The sequence below is a fragment of the Peromyscus leucopus genome, chromosome 4, assembly GCF_004664715.2.
Source record: "Peromyscus leucopus breed LL Stock chromosome 4, UCI_PerLeu_2.1, whole genome shotgun sequence".
Taxonomy (NCBI): Eukaryota; Metazoa; Chordata; class Mammalia; order Rodentia; family Cricetidae; genus Peromyscus; species Peromyscus leucopus.
Window position 1 is genome coordinate 88,362,971 of NC_051066.1, and position 20,107 is coordinate 88,383,077.

At 39.6% G+C, this 20,107-nt stretch overlaps 1 protein-coding gene across 1 annotated transcript in view; it reads left to right on the plus strand.

The window, feature by feature from the left end:
• The window catches only part of LOC114697497 (formin-1), a 270,035-nt gene that overhangs the window by 107,549 nt on the left and 142,379 nt on the right, over positions 1-20,107 (plus strand). Inside the window, exon 6 of the mRNA XM_028875752.2 lies at positions 16,353-16,440. Within this exon, the coding sequence (XP_028731585.1) occupies positions 16,353-16,440 (88 nt within the window). The remainder of the gene's footprint in view (positions 1-16,352; positions 16,441-20,107) is intronic.

The window sequence follows — 20,107 nt, forward strand, 5'->3', positions numbered from 1 at the left end:
AGCATATGCTCTTTTCAGGAGACTAGCTAGCACTTCAGACTTGGGAAATGAAAGCACTGTTTGAGCCACCAAGGATATATAAAAGACTGGGTTCAAGGTTTTCTTATTAGATGGGAGATTATATAGAATAATACAGGAAGTCCAAACATCATACAAACTTTGTTCTCAGAGCTTTTAGGAGGGCAATATGGTAGTCTGTGTACTTGGGATCTGCCTTATATGATTTTTTTTTGCCACCATTATTGACTAAGTATGTGGGTGATTCCATGGAGACTGACACTGGAGGTATTTCCAGCTAGTAAACAAGAAGAAAAAGACACACGTCAATCATCAGGGATTTATAAACATACCAGGGCCACAGAGATGGCTCAGTGGTTAACAATGCACATTGCTTTTGCAGATGACTGGAGTTCAGTTCCCAGCACCCACCTTGGGTAGCTCACAACCACCTACAACTCTGGCTCCAGGATATTGAATTCCCTTTTTAGGCTTCAGTGGGCATCCCCACACACGTGCCTATACACATATGCAGATATACACATACACAAAGAAGAAAATAAATCTTTATAAACATGCAGACGTGTATTTCAACACTACTCCAACCTTCAGTTACAGGAAATACAACTTTAATTTGCAGTCACCTCACTACTGATGTGCAGCCAATGACCAGTAGCATAAGCATCACCAGGAGCATCAGAAACCATGCATTGTGACTGTTCAAGGGTAACTTAACAAATGGCCCCAAACTGGCGACTTAAAACTTGCCTTGTGGATCTTCAATGCAGAAATTGGAAATCGGGCTACCTGCAGGCGGTGATTTCTCTTGGTCATTTCTTCTCTCAATGATCAGTAGGGGGAAAATGCGGTTTGGTTTGGGGGCTTTCTCTCTGTATAAGTGCTAAAAAGTGCTAAAACGTTCAGAAATGTCTCCTGCCTGTCACACTGCTCCCCCACCACAACCGCAGCCTTCACCTGCTGTGGCCTCCTCTGAGCTTGCTTGCAGGACAGAATTCACCAGCCTTTAAATCAATAAAAGAGTTTTTCAGTCTCATCAGTGTGGGGATGGGTTTGCCAAATATGTTCTCAGACTCGGGACAGGATGACAATTTGCCTTTTCACATTTCTTGGTAAGGAGCCCAAATTCTTAAAGTAAACTTCATCTGGGCAATTTTATGTGTCCCCAAAAATAAGGCCATGGAAGAGAGTCAGACAGAACATTCTGACAGAACAGGGAAGCTCAGTTTCCCTTGAAGCATTTAATGGGGCGGATTATCAGGCTGCGTGTGGAAAGCTCATTTTAATGGCATTATCAGGCCAGTTGACAGAGGCCTCTGCCCAGAAGCATGCTGGGCTACACCGGCCATCGGCAGCTGGGGCTTGTTTGCACCAAGTCAGTTGACATTTCATAATATGGCACCATGGAGCCGGCCAACCAGTTCTCTGGTGCCACGCCAGGGGCTGGGGGTGGGACATGGAAAAGCAGAGAGGCAAGACCTGAGCCTGCATTTATTTTCCTGGGCACCTGCCTAGGAGTAATTGTGTGTCCAAGGAAGCGCTCATTGTCTCTAAGGGTAGAAAGCAATATGGCTGCCAGTTCTGCTCTAGCTCTTCTCTCAGCTGGTACCCACTCTTGCCACTGGCCAGGAGAAGTAGTTGCTTACCTGTCCCATCTCCATTCACTTCCATATGAGAAATGGCAGATGGGTTACTTATATGACTTTTTAAGTTAGTTAAGATTGCTATTACTGTGATTAAACACCATGACCAAAAGCAAGTTGGGGAGGAAATGGTTAATTTTGTAGACTAAAGGTGACGGTTTAGCTTGTCTTATTCAGTGTAATCTTTACATTTCTCAGCCACAGGGTTCCAAAGCAAAACAAGAGATGGATGCAATAATCATTTACAGAAGTTTCGTGGCTGATGAAGAGCAAGCCACAGTTCTACATCACTGTTGGTCATCAAAGGAAGTCAGAATGTCAAAGGAAGTTAGGGCGAAACAAACAGTCCAGGATCATGGAAAGAGAAGCTGATGCAGAGGTCATGAAAGGGTGCGGCTTACTGGCTTGTTCCTCATGACTTGCTCAGCCTGCTTTCTTATAGAACCCAGGACCACCAGCCAAGGGAAGGCCCCACCCATAATAGGCTGAACATACCATATTAATCACTAATGAAGAAAATGCTCTTCAAGCTTACCTACAGCCCAGTCTTATTGAGTCATTTTCTCAGTTGGGGTTCCCTACTGATGTCTGATGACTCTAGCTTGTGTCAAGTGGACATAAAATTAACCAACACAGAGTCCCAAGAAAAGCCATAGCTATAAAACTGGATTGTGTCTCTAGCACCTCCCCTTTTGCCCCATGCACTCCACACTGGAGATTTAACTAAGGCTACATGCAGGCTAGACAAATGCTCTACCACTGCTACATCCTAGCCCCAGTTTCTTCCTCTTGAAATGGAAAAGTATGCCTGTCTTTAAGCCTCCATAATAAAGACAGCTGGATATATTGGCTTAAGTCTGTAAATGTGAGCACTTGGGATACTGAGGCTAGATGATCACAAGTTCAAGGCCAGCATGGGTGACATAGTTAGACCACATCTCAAAGCAAACAAAAAACAACACAAAACTTCTGTAATGACTGTAGTAGCTATTGCTTATTTTGTTTCGGAACCTGTGACTGAGAAATGTAAAGATCACAGTGAATCCCAGAGATAAGCGAACTTCTCACCAGAAGAGGTGAATACCAACCTCTTCCTACCCAGAGTTTTGCAAGCATGGATATGAAGATAAATGCAAGACACTACCAGTCAAAAGTACAAAAATGGAGAATGGGGTCTGAGAGATGTCTCAGTGGGTAGGAGTGCTCACTGCTCTCTCAGAGGACCTGAGTTTGGTTCTCAGCACCCACATTAGGTTCACATTTGCCTGACGCTCCAGCTCTCAGGATCCAACTTTCTCTATGGCCTGCTCTGGCTCCTGCACCCATATGCATAACCCTCCTACACACACGTACATATACCTAATTAAAAAGAAAATTGTGTGTGTGTGTGTGTGTGTGTGTGTGTGTGTGTGTGTGTACACAAAGTATCTGGGCTGTTATTGCATGTGTAAAAGCCAGCATCAAACTAATCAGAAGCACATTACATTTAAAGAAAAAAAAAAAAGAGCTTGCCACTATGGAAAGTTTAACTTTAGGAGAATCAAAGTACTCATTTTCTGCATGTTCTCCACTCTTTTGTCCAATCTAACCTAGACAAGCCACATGCCTGTTTATTCTACATCTTTGAAAGTATTCTACATGTGGGTATGTGCTATACATCATTGCTGTGAAAGTCAATGTCTACCCTCCTATCTATTTAAGTGGACAGGAGGCCTGTCCTCCAGTTCTGTGATAATTGAGACCTCATGGGTGACAAAAACCCCATGATTGAGACTAAGAAGGTTCAAACCGGTGAACTAAGCCCAAGAACAAATGGTCTGCTGAATCTGTTACAGATTTGAATGTGTCTGGTGTCCAGTAGATATGTAACTGTAAGAATCAATCTTCATGATCTCAGCAAAGGCAAGACTCCTTGGGAGGAGGAGTCTACGTGGCTCTGAGTTTTGTTGCTGTGACACATTCCTCATTCATCCAAGACTGAGTCCAGCTTTCATGGTCCATTCAGAACCATCTATTTTTATTTTTTACTCTTGGTCTTGTCTGCCAAGTGCAGGCAGTGAGCTGGCAATATGTATGGATTTTCTGTAGATTTTCTGTAAAACTCTCCCTGAAGTTGGCAAGAGTTCTTTCTCAGTCTATCTGTCATGACATTTCTAGTGGAGTGACAAGGGTGTGGTTTTTCCAGTATAGCCATCTGTCTTCTCATTTTTTGTCTTAATTCTCATTCAATGAGGCGGCTTTTCATTTTAATCCATATATGTAAAAATATCAATTGTGTACACTGGCTCAAGCATAGGTTCCAACACTGGAAAGTGGGCTTGCCTTTTCTCCGTTCGAGTTCCCTAGGCACTGTAATAGTGCGCATGTGTGACATGCCGTAATTGTGGTATGTGGCAGGAGTCTGGAAAGGCTCTACCTTAAACTAGGCATGTCTAATAGGGTTTAGTGCAACCTGTGAATTTGCCCCTGCACACGGTCCACTTGTAGGTCACTAGAATGCTTCCCAAATCTCATTCTCCCCTGACTGAAATTATACCTAAGATGAAGACTGTGTGCTGCCAAGTTTTGCTGACTCCAGATAGAACTGAGATAAACTGAGGGCTTTCTAACATTACTCAGAAACAGATTCTTCAGGATTTGATATAAAGCAACTCTTGTTAAGAGGCCCATGTGGTTTCCCAAGCTTGGTGCAGGGCACTGTGACCAGCTGTTGTCTGTCTTCCCCAGCCAGCATATAGTAAAAGGTTATTCAAGAAGGGAGCATAGGGATTTGAGTCAGGTATGAAGTAACACACTTCCGTAGCAAAAGTCATCTGCTGGTAGGGAATGAGTTTGAGGATTCTGACAAATCAAGAAAGGTACATGAGAGTGAAAAGTGGGTAACATAAGGGATTAAAAATTTACTTTGTGTTTATTGGAAATAAAGCTCTGACCTGTGAGAAAATGACTACAAATACATGTGCCTTGTATGGATACAATCATAAGAATTTCATAATTTTGTTCAAGCACACCAGTTCTAAAATCTGATCCATATTTAATATATAGCACCAGAGGGATAAATTAGACAAAATTTGCAGATTTATTGTTGAGGTTTAAATGATTCTAAACTCTTTAGTTCAACAGAGTCCACATTGGATAAACCAAGTTATATCAGTCTTCATGTTCTCCAGTAAGTCTTTCTGAGAGAACTTCCCCATACAACCCAGACTAGACACTGCTATTGGAGAACCTTTATGGAGCAGATTCCAGCTGGGAGCTTACACATGCCTCCTGTGTACTGGATCTGCATGAACATGGAAAGTATTAACGTGAGACTCATCAGATGAAGCGTTAGAATGTTAAAGTCAGGGGTCCTACCAATGTCCAGCAATGAAAGGCGATGGACCAACCCTGTGCCTTTCTCCATCATGAGAGCCCTCACTGCGTGTGGGTCCTAAAGCCTTGAAGCATCTCCAGCATGGTAGCCATCCAAGTCAGAGGCAACAGTGTCTGAGCATGGGGCTCCTGGTAGGCAAGCCTTATTTCTCGCTGGTCTCCATGGAGATTTTCTGAAGGTCAGAATTTGGGCTTGTGTTGAAGGAAAAAGGTAACATTTTGAGAATTGTTTTGGAGTCCCCCAGACACTATAGAATAGCCATCTCATTTAGAATCCTTCTCTAAATAAATTCATTTTCAGCAGCCCTCAGGATCCTCTTGTCTCCACCTACACAGTGCTAGGATTATAGGCACATATTACCATGCTTGGGTTTTCACACCGGTGCTGGGTATTTGGACTCTGGTTCTCATGCTTGTGTAGCAGGCACATTGCTAATAAAGCTATCTCACTAGCCCCATATGTTTAAACTAGTCTTTGAACTCCCTTCAGACAGAGATGTGTATACACATACGCATGCATGTATAACCTTTCCATCCTTTGCAGCAGACATGTCAATTTGCACATTGTGAGAGCTACTGTTCTGGACACATTGCCTGTCCAACCCTGGCACAAGGATGAGTTGATGAACAAGGACTAGAGATAGAATACTAGTTTTCAGACTTCTGACTTCAAACTTGTTCCACCCAATCATGATGCTGATCCCACAACTGGCCAATGGACCACAAAGACTCAGCCTGCAGCTGAGGGGGAGAACTACTGTTGTTGTCACTCTAAGCCTTCATCTTTCTAGGTTGTTTCTTTAGAGCAGACAACTTTAAAAAATGCTCAAAGTAGTCCTGAGTAATGGAAACCAGACTACTACATGAAATGAGTTGGTCTTAATGAGTTTTATTTTCTAATTGGTTTGATATAACCTTTTGTATTTAGAATTCTGTAGTTATTTATTTTAATGTAACAGTTAAATTCATACTTGTCCTAGTTAATTTCTGTTGCTGTGGTGAAGCATCCTTACTAAAAGCAACTTAGGGAAGGAAAGGATTTATTTGGCTTCCAGTTCCAGGTTACAATCCCTTATTGTCTTTGTGAAGACAGAAGCTTGAGAAAACTTGCCACACCACATTCATAGTTGAGAGCAAGGAAAAAATGAATGTATCCATGCTGATCGATTCACTCAGCCAGCTTCCTTCTGTTTTATACTGTTTAAGACCTCCTGTATAGGTGATGGTGCTGCCCACAGTAGACTGGGTCTTCCTACGTCAGTTAACAATGAAAAAAATTACTCAGGCATAACCAGAGATCAACTGATCCAGACAGTTCCCCAATTGAGTCTCTTTTCTCAGTTGACTCTAAATTGTGGAAAGTTGACATTTAAAATTAATCATCATACTACTATGAAAAGATATTTAATATCTGACAATCTCAGACAACTTGGGAATCTTAATTTTTCCAGTAATCATCATGATCACCAGTCTAGAATATTCACTAAATCTGAAAATATGGAGGTATAATCAATTTTTAGATTTTTTCAAGCCCATTCTATCCTAGATAAGTCAGTAAATTTGGTACAACAAATATCTCTAATACTCATTCATCTTCTTGTCATATGATCTTTCTCTTCCAAGAAGAATTCTTTATATTCACTTTGTCTATCTAGAAATTAGCTTACTAATGATATACATAATACAATAAAAAAACAAGGGAAATTTCTGTTACATTGAGTTCTGATTATTTGAAATTTTATATTGATCTTAAAAATTGTTAGAAATTACTTTTAAAACAAAATAATGACCATTGGTAGAAAACCAAATAATTCAAAGGCTCAGCCTATTTGAAATCATCATTCTTCTGTTTGTTTTCTTTGTCTCTTTGCTTCCATGTTTTCTTCTGGCCATTCAACTAGAAAGGCAGATTCCTCAGTTCATGGAGATGTAATTGGTAAGGAGACCCCGGGTTTTTATCACAGTTAAGAACTGAGAGTCGGGCTAGCTAAGCACGTGTTTTTGTTTCCAGGACCCTGAAATCACCCCTAGCATGAGGCAGCACATTTACCTTATAGGACTTCAGAATGCAGAAACATTGCCAATTATACCAAATCGCAGGGAGCCACTAATGGAGTAAAATTTACAATAGTGGAGTGCTCAGTGCCCCCAACTGTATGTCTGAACTCTTGAAGGTGCAATGGACTGGGGCACCGTAAAGGGTAATTCTCAGGCCTCATATTGCCTTAGAAAAAAGTCTTTCTCTATGGCAGTCTCTTGGAAAAATCTTTCCTCCTCCTGTTCATCTATATCTTTATTTAAATTCCTTTGTAGCATACCAGCCTATTAAATCTAGTCATTAGAGAACATACCAAGAAGGATATGAAGACAGTTCATAAGAACATTCAGCCCATAACCCAAATCTTTAATCTTACTATTACATCAGTAAAATTGTAGATTGAAAGAATGAAAAACATTTTACCTTTTTTTTTGAATAATAGATTTTACTTGGTAATAAAAGGAATAAGTGGGGCAGGAAGACAATCATTCTGCCAAATACTTGTCAGAGTGTAAGTTTCTTCCACCTATTAAAAACAATTTGGTGATGCGTATCAAATTTTAGAATGGGAATATTGTTTGAACAACTGTAATTCTATCCAACAAAAAGACAGACGCATGACTACAGGTAAGTTCCTTCCTTTGGTGGTGATCACAACATTCTTAATTGGCAGCATTTGGGGAAGTCTTAATATCCCTCAGTAGAAGATACAAACAGTATCACATACTTGTGGACATGGGATTTGTCAGGGATGTATTTCTGGACTGGGACAAAAGTTGCAGAATAAGACAAAACAAAACAAAAACAAACAGTCTGCACAGATGAAAGCATACACTTGCCTTTCTTCTCTCACTAGTGAGACCAGGACCTTATTTGCTCATGCTAGGTACTCATTCCATCACTGAACTACAACTCCAATGTGCCACTTCCATATTATATCTATAAGCTCTATACATGTGGGCATGTGTACTTGTTTAGGTGTAGACTGTGGAAAACCCCCTTACCAATGCTGGTTAACTGGAGAGTAAAATCAGAAAAGCACATTTTTACTCTCTCTCATATATGTGTGTGTGTGTGTGTGTGTGTGTGTGTGTGTGTATTATACATATTAGTTATTATAATTATACAATAACTATAATATGTAATGAAATATACAATTAACTATATATGTGTTATACATGTTAATTATAATTATACAATGACTATAATATATAATAAAATATATAATTAATTATTATATATATAAATGTATATTTGGTTTTTCAAGACAGGATTCCTCTTTGTAACAGCCCTGGCTGTCCTAGAACTCATAGAGATTTTCCTGCCTTTGCCTCCCAAGTGCTGGTATTAAAGGTGTACACCACCATTGCCAGGCTATTCTTTATATTTTTAAATAGTTTGCACTTTTTAAATTTCAAAGGCATCTGTGGAGTTGGGGAGATGACTCAGACGGAGGAGGATCTGAGTTCAAATCTCTAGAACTCACATCCAGGCATGGCTGTGTGTGCCTGTAACCCCAGCATTGAGGGATGGAGACAAGTGGATGCTGTGAGCAGGATGGGCAGCCAGCCAGTTAGCAGAAGAAGACCTTGTCTTTTGGTGAAATTATTAAGGCCACTCCATGTAGTTAAAAGGGAGGTTTATTTAGTGGCGTAACTTACAAATGAAGGGATAGGTAGGTTGCAGGGTTTGGGAAAGGTGTGGTGCAGTCCGGCGGTGTTCTCTGGAGAACTCTGCTCCATCTACCTCCAGCGTCCAGGGTCCAGGAACCAAGAGAGCCGACGCATCCGGATCTTGGGTCTTCAGCATCCTCTCTCAGCCCCACCTTGTAGGTGTGACCATTACCAAAGCCTCAGTGGGGGTTGGAACTTCCAGGTCAAAGCTGGAATGGCTACCCATCACACTTGTCCTGAAGAAATAAGGTAGAAAGTGATGAAGGAAGGTACTTGATGTTTTTCTCCAGCACCTGTATACCCACGTGCATGCACCACACACCACACACACCTAAACGACATTTGTGTCTGTTATTAAAAATACAAATTCACAAAAAGAAAGGTGAAAAACAAAATTCACGGCGCAAATATCTCTGTGAACTTAAGTCTTTAGAGCCTGATCTGTATCTTCAGTCTTTAGTGCTACATCTGCCCATTTGGAATCTTTAGCATGAGAGTTTTTGGTGCTTGGACCTGCTCTGCTCCAGCCTGTGCTGTGATCAGGTTGACTGAGACTTGAGAAGAAGCAAATAGACAAAAACCTTCCTTTTTCTCCCATTCAGCTTTCCAGTTTCTTTCACCTCCTTACTCCTAACACTTGCTCCACACAGACTCTCTGGCCAGTCTGACTAAATTTGAAATGATCGAAATATGTGTGGCAGTTTCCTTCGGTTGGTTTAGAAGTTGTCTGAGGTTGGTGCATGTTTTGTTTTGTTTCCATTTGTCTCTCATTAGTTACTGGACATGACTGGGCTTACAGAAGATATTTTAAGCTATATATTCCTTCTCCCCCTTTCCTTGTCTCCCTCTACATTTCAAATTGTAGTTTGTGTGATGCTGACCTCCAACTCTGAGGGAGAAGCCAGGCCCCTTCGCATGTGGCCCGACTCAGCTTCAATATAGTGGTTCATGCTTGCACTGTAGCCATGTGAGCCACCTGGGGCTGGGCAACATGCCTACTGTATACCAGCCACTTTTAACTACTCACCTTACTTTCTGTGTCTATCTACCTCTAAGAAATGTATCATGAAGTTAAGACGTCAAAGTAGAAAGCACCAGCCCTCCTCATCCCATGTACATACCAATTTTCTTTATGGGAAATCCAGATATCAGTTAAGAACTTCCCATGTGTCTTGTTCCCTAAAGAGCATCACAGTAAAGATGCTAGGAACATGTGTAGCATTTTCACATTGAAGACCGTCCTCCCTTCTCACTGCATAGTGATCTACAGACCACTCTTAGGTTCTCTAGGAAGGGAAATGGAGAAGATAGTCATTTGTGTCAACTGTATTCAGGAGGCACCTGAAAGACCAGTTTCTGTTGTCTGAATCCAAGAAGAGACGATGCCAAGTTGGGGGAGGCTGTGAGCAAAGGTGACTACGCTAACTAGCATGTACTTATTTTCCATTTACTCTTCCCTTTTCTCAATGTAGAGTGGGTTGGAGTAAACCCCTAACTCTTGGTTTCTCCCTTGGGAAGAAAAAATTGGAGCATGCAATCAGTATTCTGGCTTTTTGGAGGGCTGCCCAGGGACTGGTTTCTGTCTTCCTGACTTAAGAGTGCTGACAAGCCCAGCATACTGTCCATGAGTAGGGACTACTGGGAACAAAAAGAGCTGGCTGGGTGGCTTGCCATTGCTATGGAGCACCTGCGGTGTACAGGCAGAGGCCAGCACAGCTGAGTGGCTTGCCCCTTGGGTTATAGGAGAGGGAAGAGTGGAGGTTGCTCGCAATGTTCTAATTTTTTTTTCAGCTGGTTTCTTTCTTACTCAACTTATTTTGTTCATAGGACCTGACATACTCTAGATGCTTGGGGGATGATGAGAACAAAAGTGAATTGGGAAAAAATACTAATGTCTCTAGAGAAGTGATGGTGCTCCAGACAACAGAGGAAGAAGAATCATAGTGTGGGGAAGCCATTAAGACCTCTTTCATTGGGAGCTTGGGAATTCATATGTCTGCAGAATGCTCATCCATGGGCCGAAGAATTCTTACTCACTTTGGCTTATTGGAAGGAGACTTTCTCTATTGAAACCAATCTGTAAAGCTAAAGACTGAGGGAAATGACTATTTTTTTTCATAAATATATTAGCCAAGAGTAACAAGGTATATAGAGAAACACAGAGGCTAGGACCTAGCAAAGGTACAAAACAAATAACAGAAATGAATTTGTAGTTGCAAACACACATGATGTACTTGAAAATTAATTCGCGATAAATGTGATAGTGAAGTTCAGGGAGCTGGGAGAAATGAGGCAGGGATAGGATGAGAGATTAGCAGAGATAGAAAGCATTTGAAATGAGCAAATAGAAACTGTGAAGTAGTGAAACCTAATCACTGAGTTGAAAAATTACTACAAAGCTTTAGCAGCTTTCTTACCCAGGCAGAGGAGGTGACTGGAGAGTTCAAAGCTAAAGGAATGCATGAAAAAGAGTGAAGAAAGTATAAATGTGGGGGCCCACAGAGTAGAAGTATGTGAGTGATCAGCTTAAATTAGACTGTTACAAATATAGGACATTTAAAGTAAATCCTGATCTAACCAGGCAGGGTTTAAACATAAGGCCCTTCAAAGAAAATAAGAAGGGAACCAAAGTATATCACTGTAAAAAATGAACAAGACAAAAGAAAGTAGCCTGAGAAGAAAAAGGTAACAAATTACAAAACCAGAGAGATGAACAAGCTGGCAGCCGTACATCTCTATCAATAAGGTCTTTAAATGTAAATGGATAAATTTTCTCAATCAGAAGACAGCCACTGACAGATTCTGCAAGATAAAAAGATGAGCAGTATACTTTCCACAAGAGAGTCACTTCAAACTTAGGAACACACTTAAGGCATGATGTAGCTGAAGTTTTCTCCAGTCCTGCCTGGTCCACAGTCAGGACAAATCTCTCTCACCTGCCAGTCCCACAGCCACTTTGACTCAACCAAGTAAACACACAGAGACTTATATTGTTTAAATTGTTTGGCCTAATGGCTCAGGCTTCCAGCTATCCAGTTCTTACATCTTAAATTAATCTATTTCTATAAATCTATACCTTGCCACGTGACTCGTGGCTTACTGGCATCTTCACATGCTGCTTGTCATGGTGACAACTGGCAGTGACTCCCCCCACCTTCCTGTTCTCTCAATTTTCCTCTCTGTTGGTCCCACCTATACTTCCTGCCTGGCCACTGGCCAATCAGTGTTTTATTTATTGACCAATCAGAGCATTTGACATACAGACCATCCCACAGCAACATAAAAATAAGAAAGTACACAAAAAGACAATTTGAGTTGCTTTTATAAAGTTCAGTAAAACTGAAAAATCCTTAGCTAAGGAAAAAAAAAGAAGCCAAATGATCATATAAAACATGACTCTATGAAATACTTTACATAAAAAAAAACTTATAAAAGACAGAAAGTACATAGTGATAAAATAGCCAACCCATCAAAAAATATCATACCTATAACTATGCATAAACCAAACATCAGCACCAACTATATGAAACAGACGGAACTTTAACTCCAGAAGAACCAGAAAAAAGCTTGAATGGCAAGCACTGTTCTGGGGCCCTGTGCATGGAGTGATAGGTTGGAATGCTCTACCATAGCCTTTTCAGTTCCTCGGTCTCTCTTGCAATCATGGAGCACTGTTTGCCTCTTGTTCACCTAGTTGGACTATGATAGTTGTGTTGAACATAGGCAGATATATTTCTTATCATTATAACCAAAACAATACTGCCTAACAAAGATCTATATACAATTTACATTCCAATGGCAGTGTTAGTAATTATTAAGCATACACTAACAGGCTAGAGCATCAGTAGGTTTGAGTATTTGTGATGGCCCTGGTGCCAGTCCCCTGTGGATGCCTTGAGGTGGCTCTGCAATGCATTCTGATGACAGGAGTAGAGCACATGTTCCTTTCAATTGGAACATTGTCCAGGGTTGAGAGAATATCAGGTCGTAAAATAAGTCTCAACAAATTTAAGATGTTGAAACCATACCAAGTAGATAATGACCACAATGAAATGAAACTAGCAGTAATAGCAGAATGAAAACTAGAAAAATCAGAAGTAAGTTGGAGTTAAACAAAACACTTCTGAACAACTAGTGAGTTAAAGAAGAAACTCAAATGAAAAATAGAAAAATTGCTTGAGACAAACAAAAACAAAACACAGCATACTGAACCTTACATGATACCCCAGATAGCAATAATGAAGGTTTATAGATCTGACTGAGTATGTTGAAAAATATCCTAACAATATAACTCCATACATTGTGTAACTTGATCAGACTAAGCCCAGAGTCAGCAGAAGGGTGAAACAGTAAGCATTTGAACATGAGTCCATAAAAGAAGGATTGTAAACTGGGAGACTGTGAGATGCCAGCTCCGACCTCCTCCACCTATTGAATGGTTCTTGGATGGAGGAGAGAGGAATAAGAGAATATTAGGTAGAAAGATAGACCTAGATGATGAAGAGAAAGATAGAGACACAAGATATCTTTGGGAGGGCCCTGGATCAATAACCAATCGCCCAGAACTTTATTCAAAAGGGCTTTTTATAATATGTCAAGGGGAGAGCCAAAAGACCTCTCCCTTGCAAGATCAAAGCACAACATACAGCCCAGTGCAGACCCTTCCAAACACCTGGTAAACACATCCATGGCCAAATCATCCCATTATGCAGACCTGCTGGGTAAAACAAGCTCAGATTCTCTGATCCTGAGTAATTTGGGCCTCCACAGGAAACATGTCAAAAAATTTAAAACTGCGTTTTTATGATAAATAAAACTGACAAATTTTGAAATGGAAAGAGAAAAAAAGAGAGCAAACCCAAATTTGTGAAATGAAAAAAAAGCACAGAATTTATAACTAATACCACAGGAAAAATATGAGAAACCAATATGAATAATTATATATATCCATACTTGATAGGCCAAAAATTTGAGTAACCTGGATGAGATGGATCAATTTCTAGAAACCTGTAATTCACCCTAGGCAGTATCATGAGGAAACAGAAAATCTGAACAGCTATCAGCTGCAAGAGAATTGAACCAGAACTCTAACATCTCTCTGAAGAAAAAATAGTGGACAAGTCTACCAAACACTTGAGGAAAAATCCAGGCCATTGTTTCACAAACTCTTCAAAAATCTGAATTTGGCACACTTGCAGATTCTTTTTATAAAGTGAGGATTTCTCTGATACTAAAGACACTGCAAGAAATGAAAAGCAGCATTGACCCTTGTTAATAAAGAAGAATACCGCCAACAAAATACTAACAAGCCAAATTCAAGATAATGTTGGAAAGATCACATGTTATAGTTGCATAGGGCGTATCACCAGCTCAAATAGCTGGTTCTCTCTCTCTCACTTTCTCTCTCGCTCTCGCTCTCTTCCCCTCCCCTTCCCTCTCCTTCTTCTTCCCTCTCTCCTTCTCCCTCTGTCTCCCTACATATGTATATTTGTGTATATGCACATGTATGTGTGGTGTGTGTGTGTGTGTGTGTGTGTGTGTGTGTGTGTGTGTGTGTAATTCTGATACATTAACAAAACAAAGGATAAAATCACATGTTCATCTCAAGAGACATAGAAAGAGTGCTTGACAAAATTTGACATCTGTCTTGGGGTTTTATTGCTGCAGTAAAACACCATGACCAAAAGCTAACAGTGCATCGACAAAGAAAGTGAGGGCAGGGATTCAAGGCAGAAACCCAGAGGAAGGACCTGAAGCAGGGATCACAAAGAAATGCTGCTTACTAGCGGTCTCCTGATGGCTTGCTAAGGTTGCTGTCTTATACAACTTAGGACCACTTGTCCAAGGTTAGCCCTGGGCGGCGCCCTCCCACATCAATCAATAATCAAGAAAATTCCCCTACATACTTGTCTGACAGAGGCATCTTCTGAACTGAGGCTCCTCTTTCTAAACTGAGTTTGTGTTAAGTTGACAAAAAAAACTAACTAGCATGACACATTTCCTGATTTAAAAAGACATACTGAACCAATCACAGAAGGAAATTACTTGAGCATAATGAAGGCCATGTTTTAAAAGCTTGAAGATATATCCTAACCAATGATGATCAACTGAAACCTTTGTCAGTGAAATCAAGAATAAGTCATCGGTGCCCACTTTTACCACTTCAGTTAATGTAGTAGTAGAGGGTCTAGCTGGTTCTATGCAAGAAAAATTAATCAATTAATTAAAAACCTAATTAATTAATTGTCTTAATCTGTGTTCTGTTACTGTGAAGAGACACCATGACCAAAGCAACTCTTATAAAGAAAAACATTAAATTGGGGCTGGCTTATAGTTTAGAGGTTTAGTCCATTAGCATCATGGCTAGAAGCATGGCAGCTCTCGGTACCTAATCTCTCTCAAATAGCACTACTCCCCAATGATTGAGAATTTAAATATTTGAGTCTATAGGGAACATTCCTATTCAAACCACCATATTTAATTAAGTAATTAATACACCCACAATGAAGAAGAACAAATAGAGTTTTCTCTCTTCATAGATGACTTGATTCTATATGGGGGAAGGTAATATTGGGGGGTTGCCCCTCAGATAGTTTCCATCATTCAAGATGAAAAGGTTTTAGAGATATGATGTACAACGATGGGTGTGTAATTAGCAGTGTGAGCTGTACTGCACTATAAACTAGAGGATTTTAATATAGTGTGTTTCCTGTAGGGGGCTTTCTGTGGTAATAATTCAAAATCAAATAGAATGAAGCTTTCAAAATTGAGAGAAAACAATGACCAGCAGAGAGAATCTGAGTCATATAATTGTGTGTTCATTGTATTCTTTCCACTTTTGTCTGGTTTTGAAAAACGAATCTGATTAATTCCATAATGAAAGACTGGATAAGTAGAAACTTAGAGGGATGTTTATAAAGGTTTCATTAGAAGCATAAAGAGAATTTGGTACATATGCAGGGGCAGAGCCTACAAATACTTGCCTCCCTCCTTGTTTTGGGGAAGTAGAACCAACTTCAGAAAAATCACATCATATAAGTTCAGTGGCAGGTAGCACTCTCTAACCAAGGGAGGCTTTCTGTGATACTATCCCTCCCACCTTTGTGGCTACAAGAATATTGAAGTTGTGGTGGATTAGCTAGATTTTACCTAGCAGCAGTCAGATTCCATATGTCTTGTTCTCTAGGACCCTTATGTTTGAGGAGGTCAAAGTAGTCAGGAGTGGTGGCATATTCCTGTAACCTCTGCACTCAGGAGGCTGAGGCAAAAGGTCATGAGTCCTAGGCCAATCTGGTCTACATGGTGAGGCACAGTATTCTAAAACCTAAAAGAAAAAAATCAGTAAAATACCCTAAAGATTTTTGCTGTTTGTATTAGACCAGCTGAACTCTGCATGGAATTTTCCTTTATTTTTAAAATGTCTGTAATGTAGACACACTGCTTTCCATTTAAGCATTAAGTCAAGTGCCTGTGGTACTGGGTCAGTTTTTCCGTAAGTATATCAATGTATCTAAAAGTCTTAAAGTCTTTGGTGTTTTTTTTTTTTTTTTCCTGAGGGATTACATGATTGTTTGAACTTGTATTTTCTCTTTTTATTTAAAATTATAGATCATCAAGTTATTGGACGGAAAACGATCTCAAACTGTGGGAATCTTGATATCTAGTTTACATTTGGAAATGAAGGATATCCAACAGGGTAAGTCTTTCCCATCATTTCCCTCTGGCTTTTGAATTCTCTGTAGCTTTTCCATGCATGTTAATTATAAGTTTGCAGCTTTACTGTGATGTTTTTATATGAGTATTGAGGTATTTCTTATTTCTCTTCTGTTGTCTATATCATCCCTCCTGCATTTCCAGCTAATCCACTTCATATTCCCTAACAGTCGTCCTTTAAAAGTCTTCTGAGCACTCTGTTGTGAAAATTTTCAAACATACCAAAAAGTTAGAATGTCTGGTAACAATACCCAGTTGGAATCCATTGTTGCTTTTGTTTGATATAAGCAGTCCCTGCACCAACTAGATTGTTATGAGAAAGATCTCGCAGACATTTTGTAATTCATCTCGCAAAAACATTAGTACTACCAATAAAAGGTGAAAGGACTTTCCCAAAATACAATTGTAGCACCATTATCTTGTCTTAAAAATGATTAATAAAAATTTCTCAGTATCTTCATAGATGCAGCTATCATTTACTTAGTTGGCTATGTAGTCGTTAATGCACCCTTTCTTTGGTACCTATTTTCAGTGTGAACCCCAAAAGACACCCTACATGTCATTGAGGTGTGTCTTAAATTTCTTTTAATGTATATTTTTCTGCGCGCTGTTTTCATTTTGAGTTTTACTTGGAAATTCATTTGTTGAGGAAACCCACTCACTTGCCTTACAGTTTTCCACTCTGATATTTTACCAATTACATTAACATGTTTTATCTCTCATCCTCTTGTGTTTCCTGTGCAGTATTATTTTGGTTTAGATTTACAATGGGTAACTGAGGAATTCTTCATAGACGATGTTTGTTATATATACACAACTTCTTTGAAGTTAGTATTGAGTGGCTCAGGAGGTGACTAGGCACTGAGGATTTTTGGCTAGGTTTATTCCTTCATTATGAATATATAAGATATTGATGTATGGATTCAATCATTTTTATTGTAGATGGAATATGTCTGTATAGAAAATCACATAACAACCACTTGATTTTGCCATTGTCTCCCCCCACCTCCCACTTCTTTCTTCAAATGACAGCATTTCACTTTGTTATCTTTGGCACAGTTTTAAAATAAAAGCATTTAAAGAAGTTGATGCATAGACTGGCTAGGAAAAAATGGAATTGAGAGGAAGGGAGAAAATCCCACCTTGATTTCTTAACTTGAAAATTTTGTCTTTCATGTTGGTTCCTCAGAAAGACATATGAATAGAAATAATCTTCAGAACCTGAACTCTGGAAAGATGACTTCCTGAATAAAATGCTTCTCAATATAAGTTTTAAGAGGTTTATTTATTTTTATTTTGTATGTATGGATGTTATATATGCATGTATGTCCATGTACCATATGTATACAGTGCCCATGCAAACCAAAAGGGCATAGAGTCTTCTGGGACTGGAGTTATAGCTGTTGTTAATCACCATGTGGGTGCTGGGAACTGAGCCCAGGTTCTCTGCAAAAGCAACAATTGCTCTTAAACACTGAATCATCTCTCTAGCCCCTTTTTATTATAATTTAAAAAAGAATGTTTTATTTGGGGGCTGGAGAGATGGCTCAGGGGTTAAGAGCACCGACTGCTCTTCCAGAGGTTCTGAGTTCAATTCCCAGCACCCACATGGTGGCTCACAACCATCTGTAATGAGATCTGGCGCCCTCTTCTGTATACATAATAAATAAATAAATCTTTTAAAAAAAAGAAAAAGAAAAAAACAAACAAAAAAATTTAAAAAAAGAATGTTTTATTTGTATACATTTATCTTCATAAAAGTAGACCAAAAGGCATCATGTCTCTTGTGTCTTACATTAAAACAATATTCCCCCTTTTCAGCCATCAATTAAATGTTAGCCTTTACTTAGATATGTCACTTATAACATGAGGGGGTTCAGTACAGTTTAATGACACAAACACTTGGAAAGAGCCCTTCCCTTAAGGTTTCTGCCCCTGTTGCCCAAAGTCATTTTACTCCACCACTGATCAGGAGAAGGCTTCTGAAGTCACTAAAGATCCTTCCTCACATTACTTTTCCTTTCAAAATGGATTTGGTAGGAGATTACAATTTTGTTGCAATACAAAAAAAAATGAGTTTATTAAAGATATTAAAACATTTTAAGTAAATGATAGTCACAGAGTATATAAATAGGCTGATTTTTTAAAAAATTACTTTTTGGCTTAATAATAGAACCAAACATGTAAGTGTGTATATTAAACTTGAAAAATGTCATAGTTGATGGCAGTTTGGAACAGTTTCAAACATGCTCTGGTGTTTGAAAGGCCTACTATTGAAATTAAAAGGTTTCATTGGCTTTAGGACCTTTTAGAAGGAAACTTTCAATCAGAATTTGATAGTCCTTTGATGAGAAACTCCCATATAGGGTATAATCATTGGAATGAGAAAATTCAACAACTGTGGTACAAGAGTTTTGCTCCTAACCTGTGCTTCTCACATGCTTGGTAGATGCCAGGGAGATTTGATTTTATCTCACAATATGGATTTTCCAGCTTTCAACAACCCCTGAAACTTTGTTCAGTTCCTATTGCATATGTATCACTGAGTATGACAGATTGCCATATAGATAAGGGGCATTTGAATCATGTGAGATAGCAGTTGCCAATGCTGGGCCATACACTTTTCCATGGCATTACAGTCCCATTGGACTGGATAGTCATTGTGAAGTGAACAAGATTTTAGTTTGTCTGGACCTTCCCAGGTCTCCACTCTAGGCAAGAACGTGTGTATGTGGAGTAAACATGATCCTTTGTTTCAGCATTGAAAACCCTAATCATAGCATCACATACTTCTATGTCTTGTATGTATGATTGTAGATTTTTCTCTGCCACAGACACTTTGGTTAATGTGGTAGTTTGGATGTAATTGGCCCCCATAATCTCAATCTCATAATCTCATTAGGAGATGTGGCTTTGTTGGAGTGGGTGTGGCCTTGTTGGAGGAAGTGTGTTATTGTAGGGGTGGGCTTTGAGGTTTCCTATGCTCAGGATTCTGCCCAGGGTCTCAATCAATTTCCTGTTGCTTGCAAGATGTAGGACTCTCAGCTACTGTGCTGGTACCATGTCTGCCTGCATGCTGCCATGCTCCCCACCATGATGATAATATCCTGAACCTCTGAACTGTAAGCGGCCCCCCTAAATTAAATGTTTTCCTTATAAGAGTTGCTGTGGTCAACAGTGTCTCTTCACGGCAACAGAAACCCTAACTAAGACAGTTATACTCTACATAGTTGGCTCCTTAGTTGTAAAACATGAATCTCCGTGCCATTTCTTCATATAATAATATATACCAGATGAATATAGCAAAATCACCAGAGGCTATGTTATTAAATTATTCCTTGAGAGTCATTGACTGACACTGGTGTCTGAATGAGCTTTCATTCTGAATCCAAGTCTGATTGTGAATGGAATATACTTGGCCCTGTGCTGTTGTCCTGTTGAAAGAATACCTCATGCTGATGCCAGCCTGAAACATTAATGTTCATGTGAGGGGACTGAAGCAAGATCTGATTGGAGGAGCCCAACTTACAGCTAGGCAAACCCTCAAGGCTGATATGCCCAGTTAAGAGCATATCCTTTCACATTCTAGATGTAGGATATTTTTCAGGCTGCAAAAACAAAAGAAACAAAAGGTGTTAATTTATTCTTTT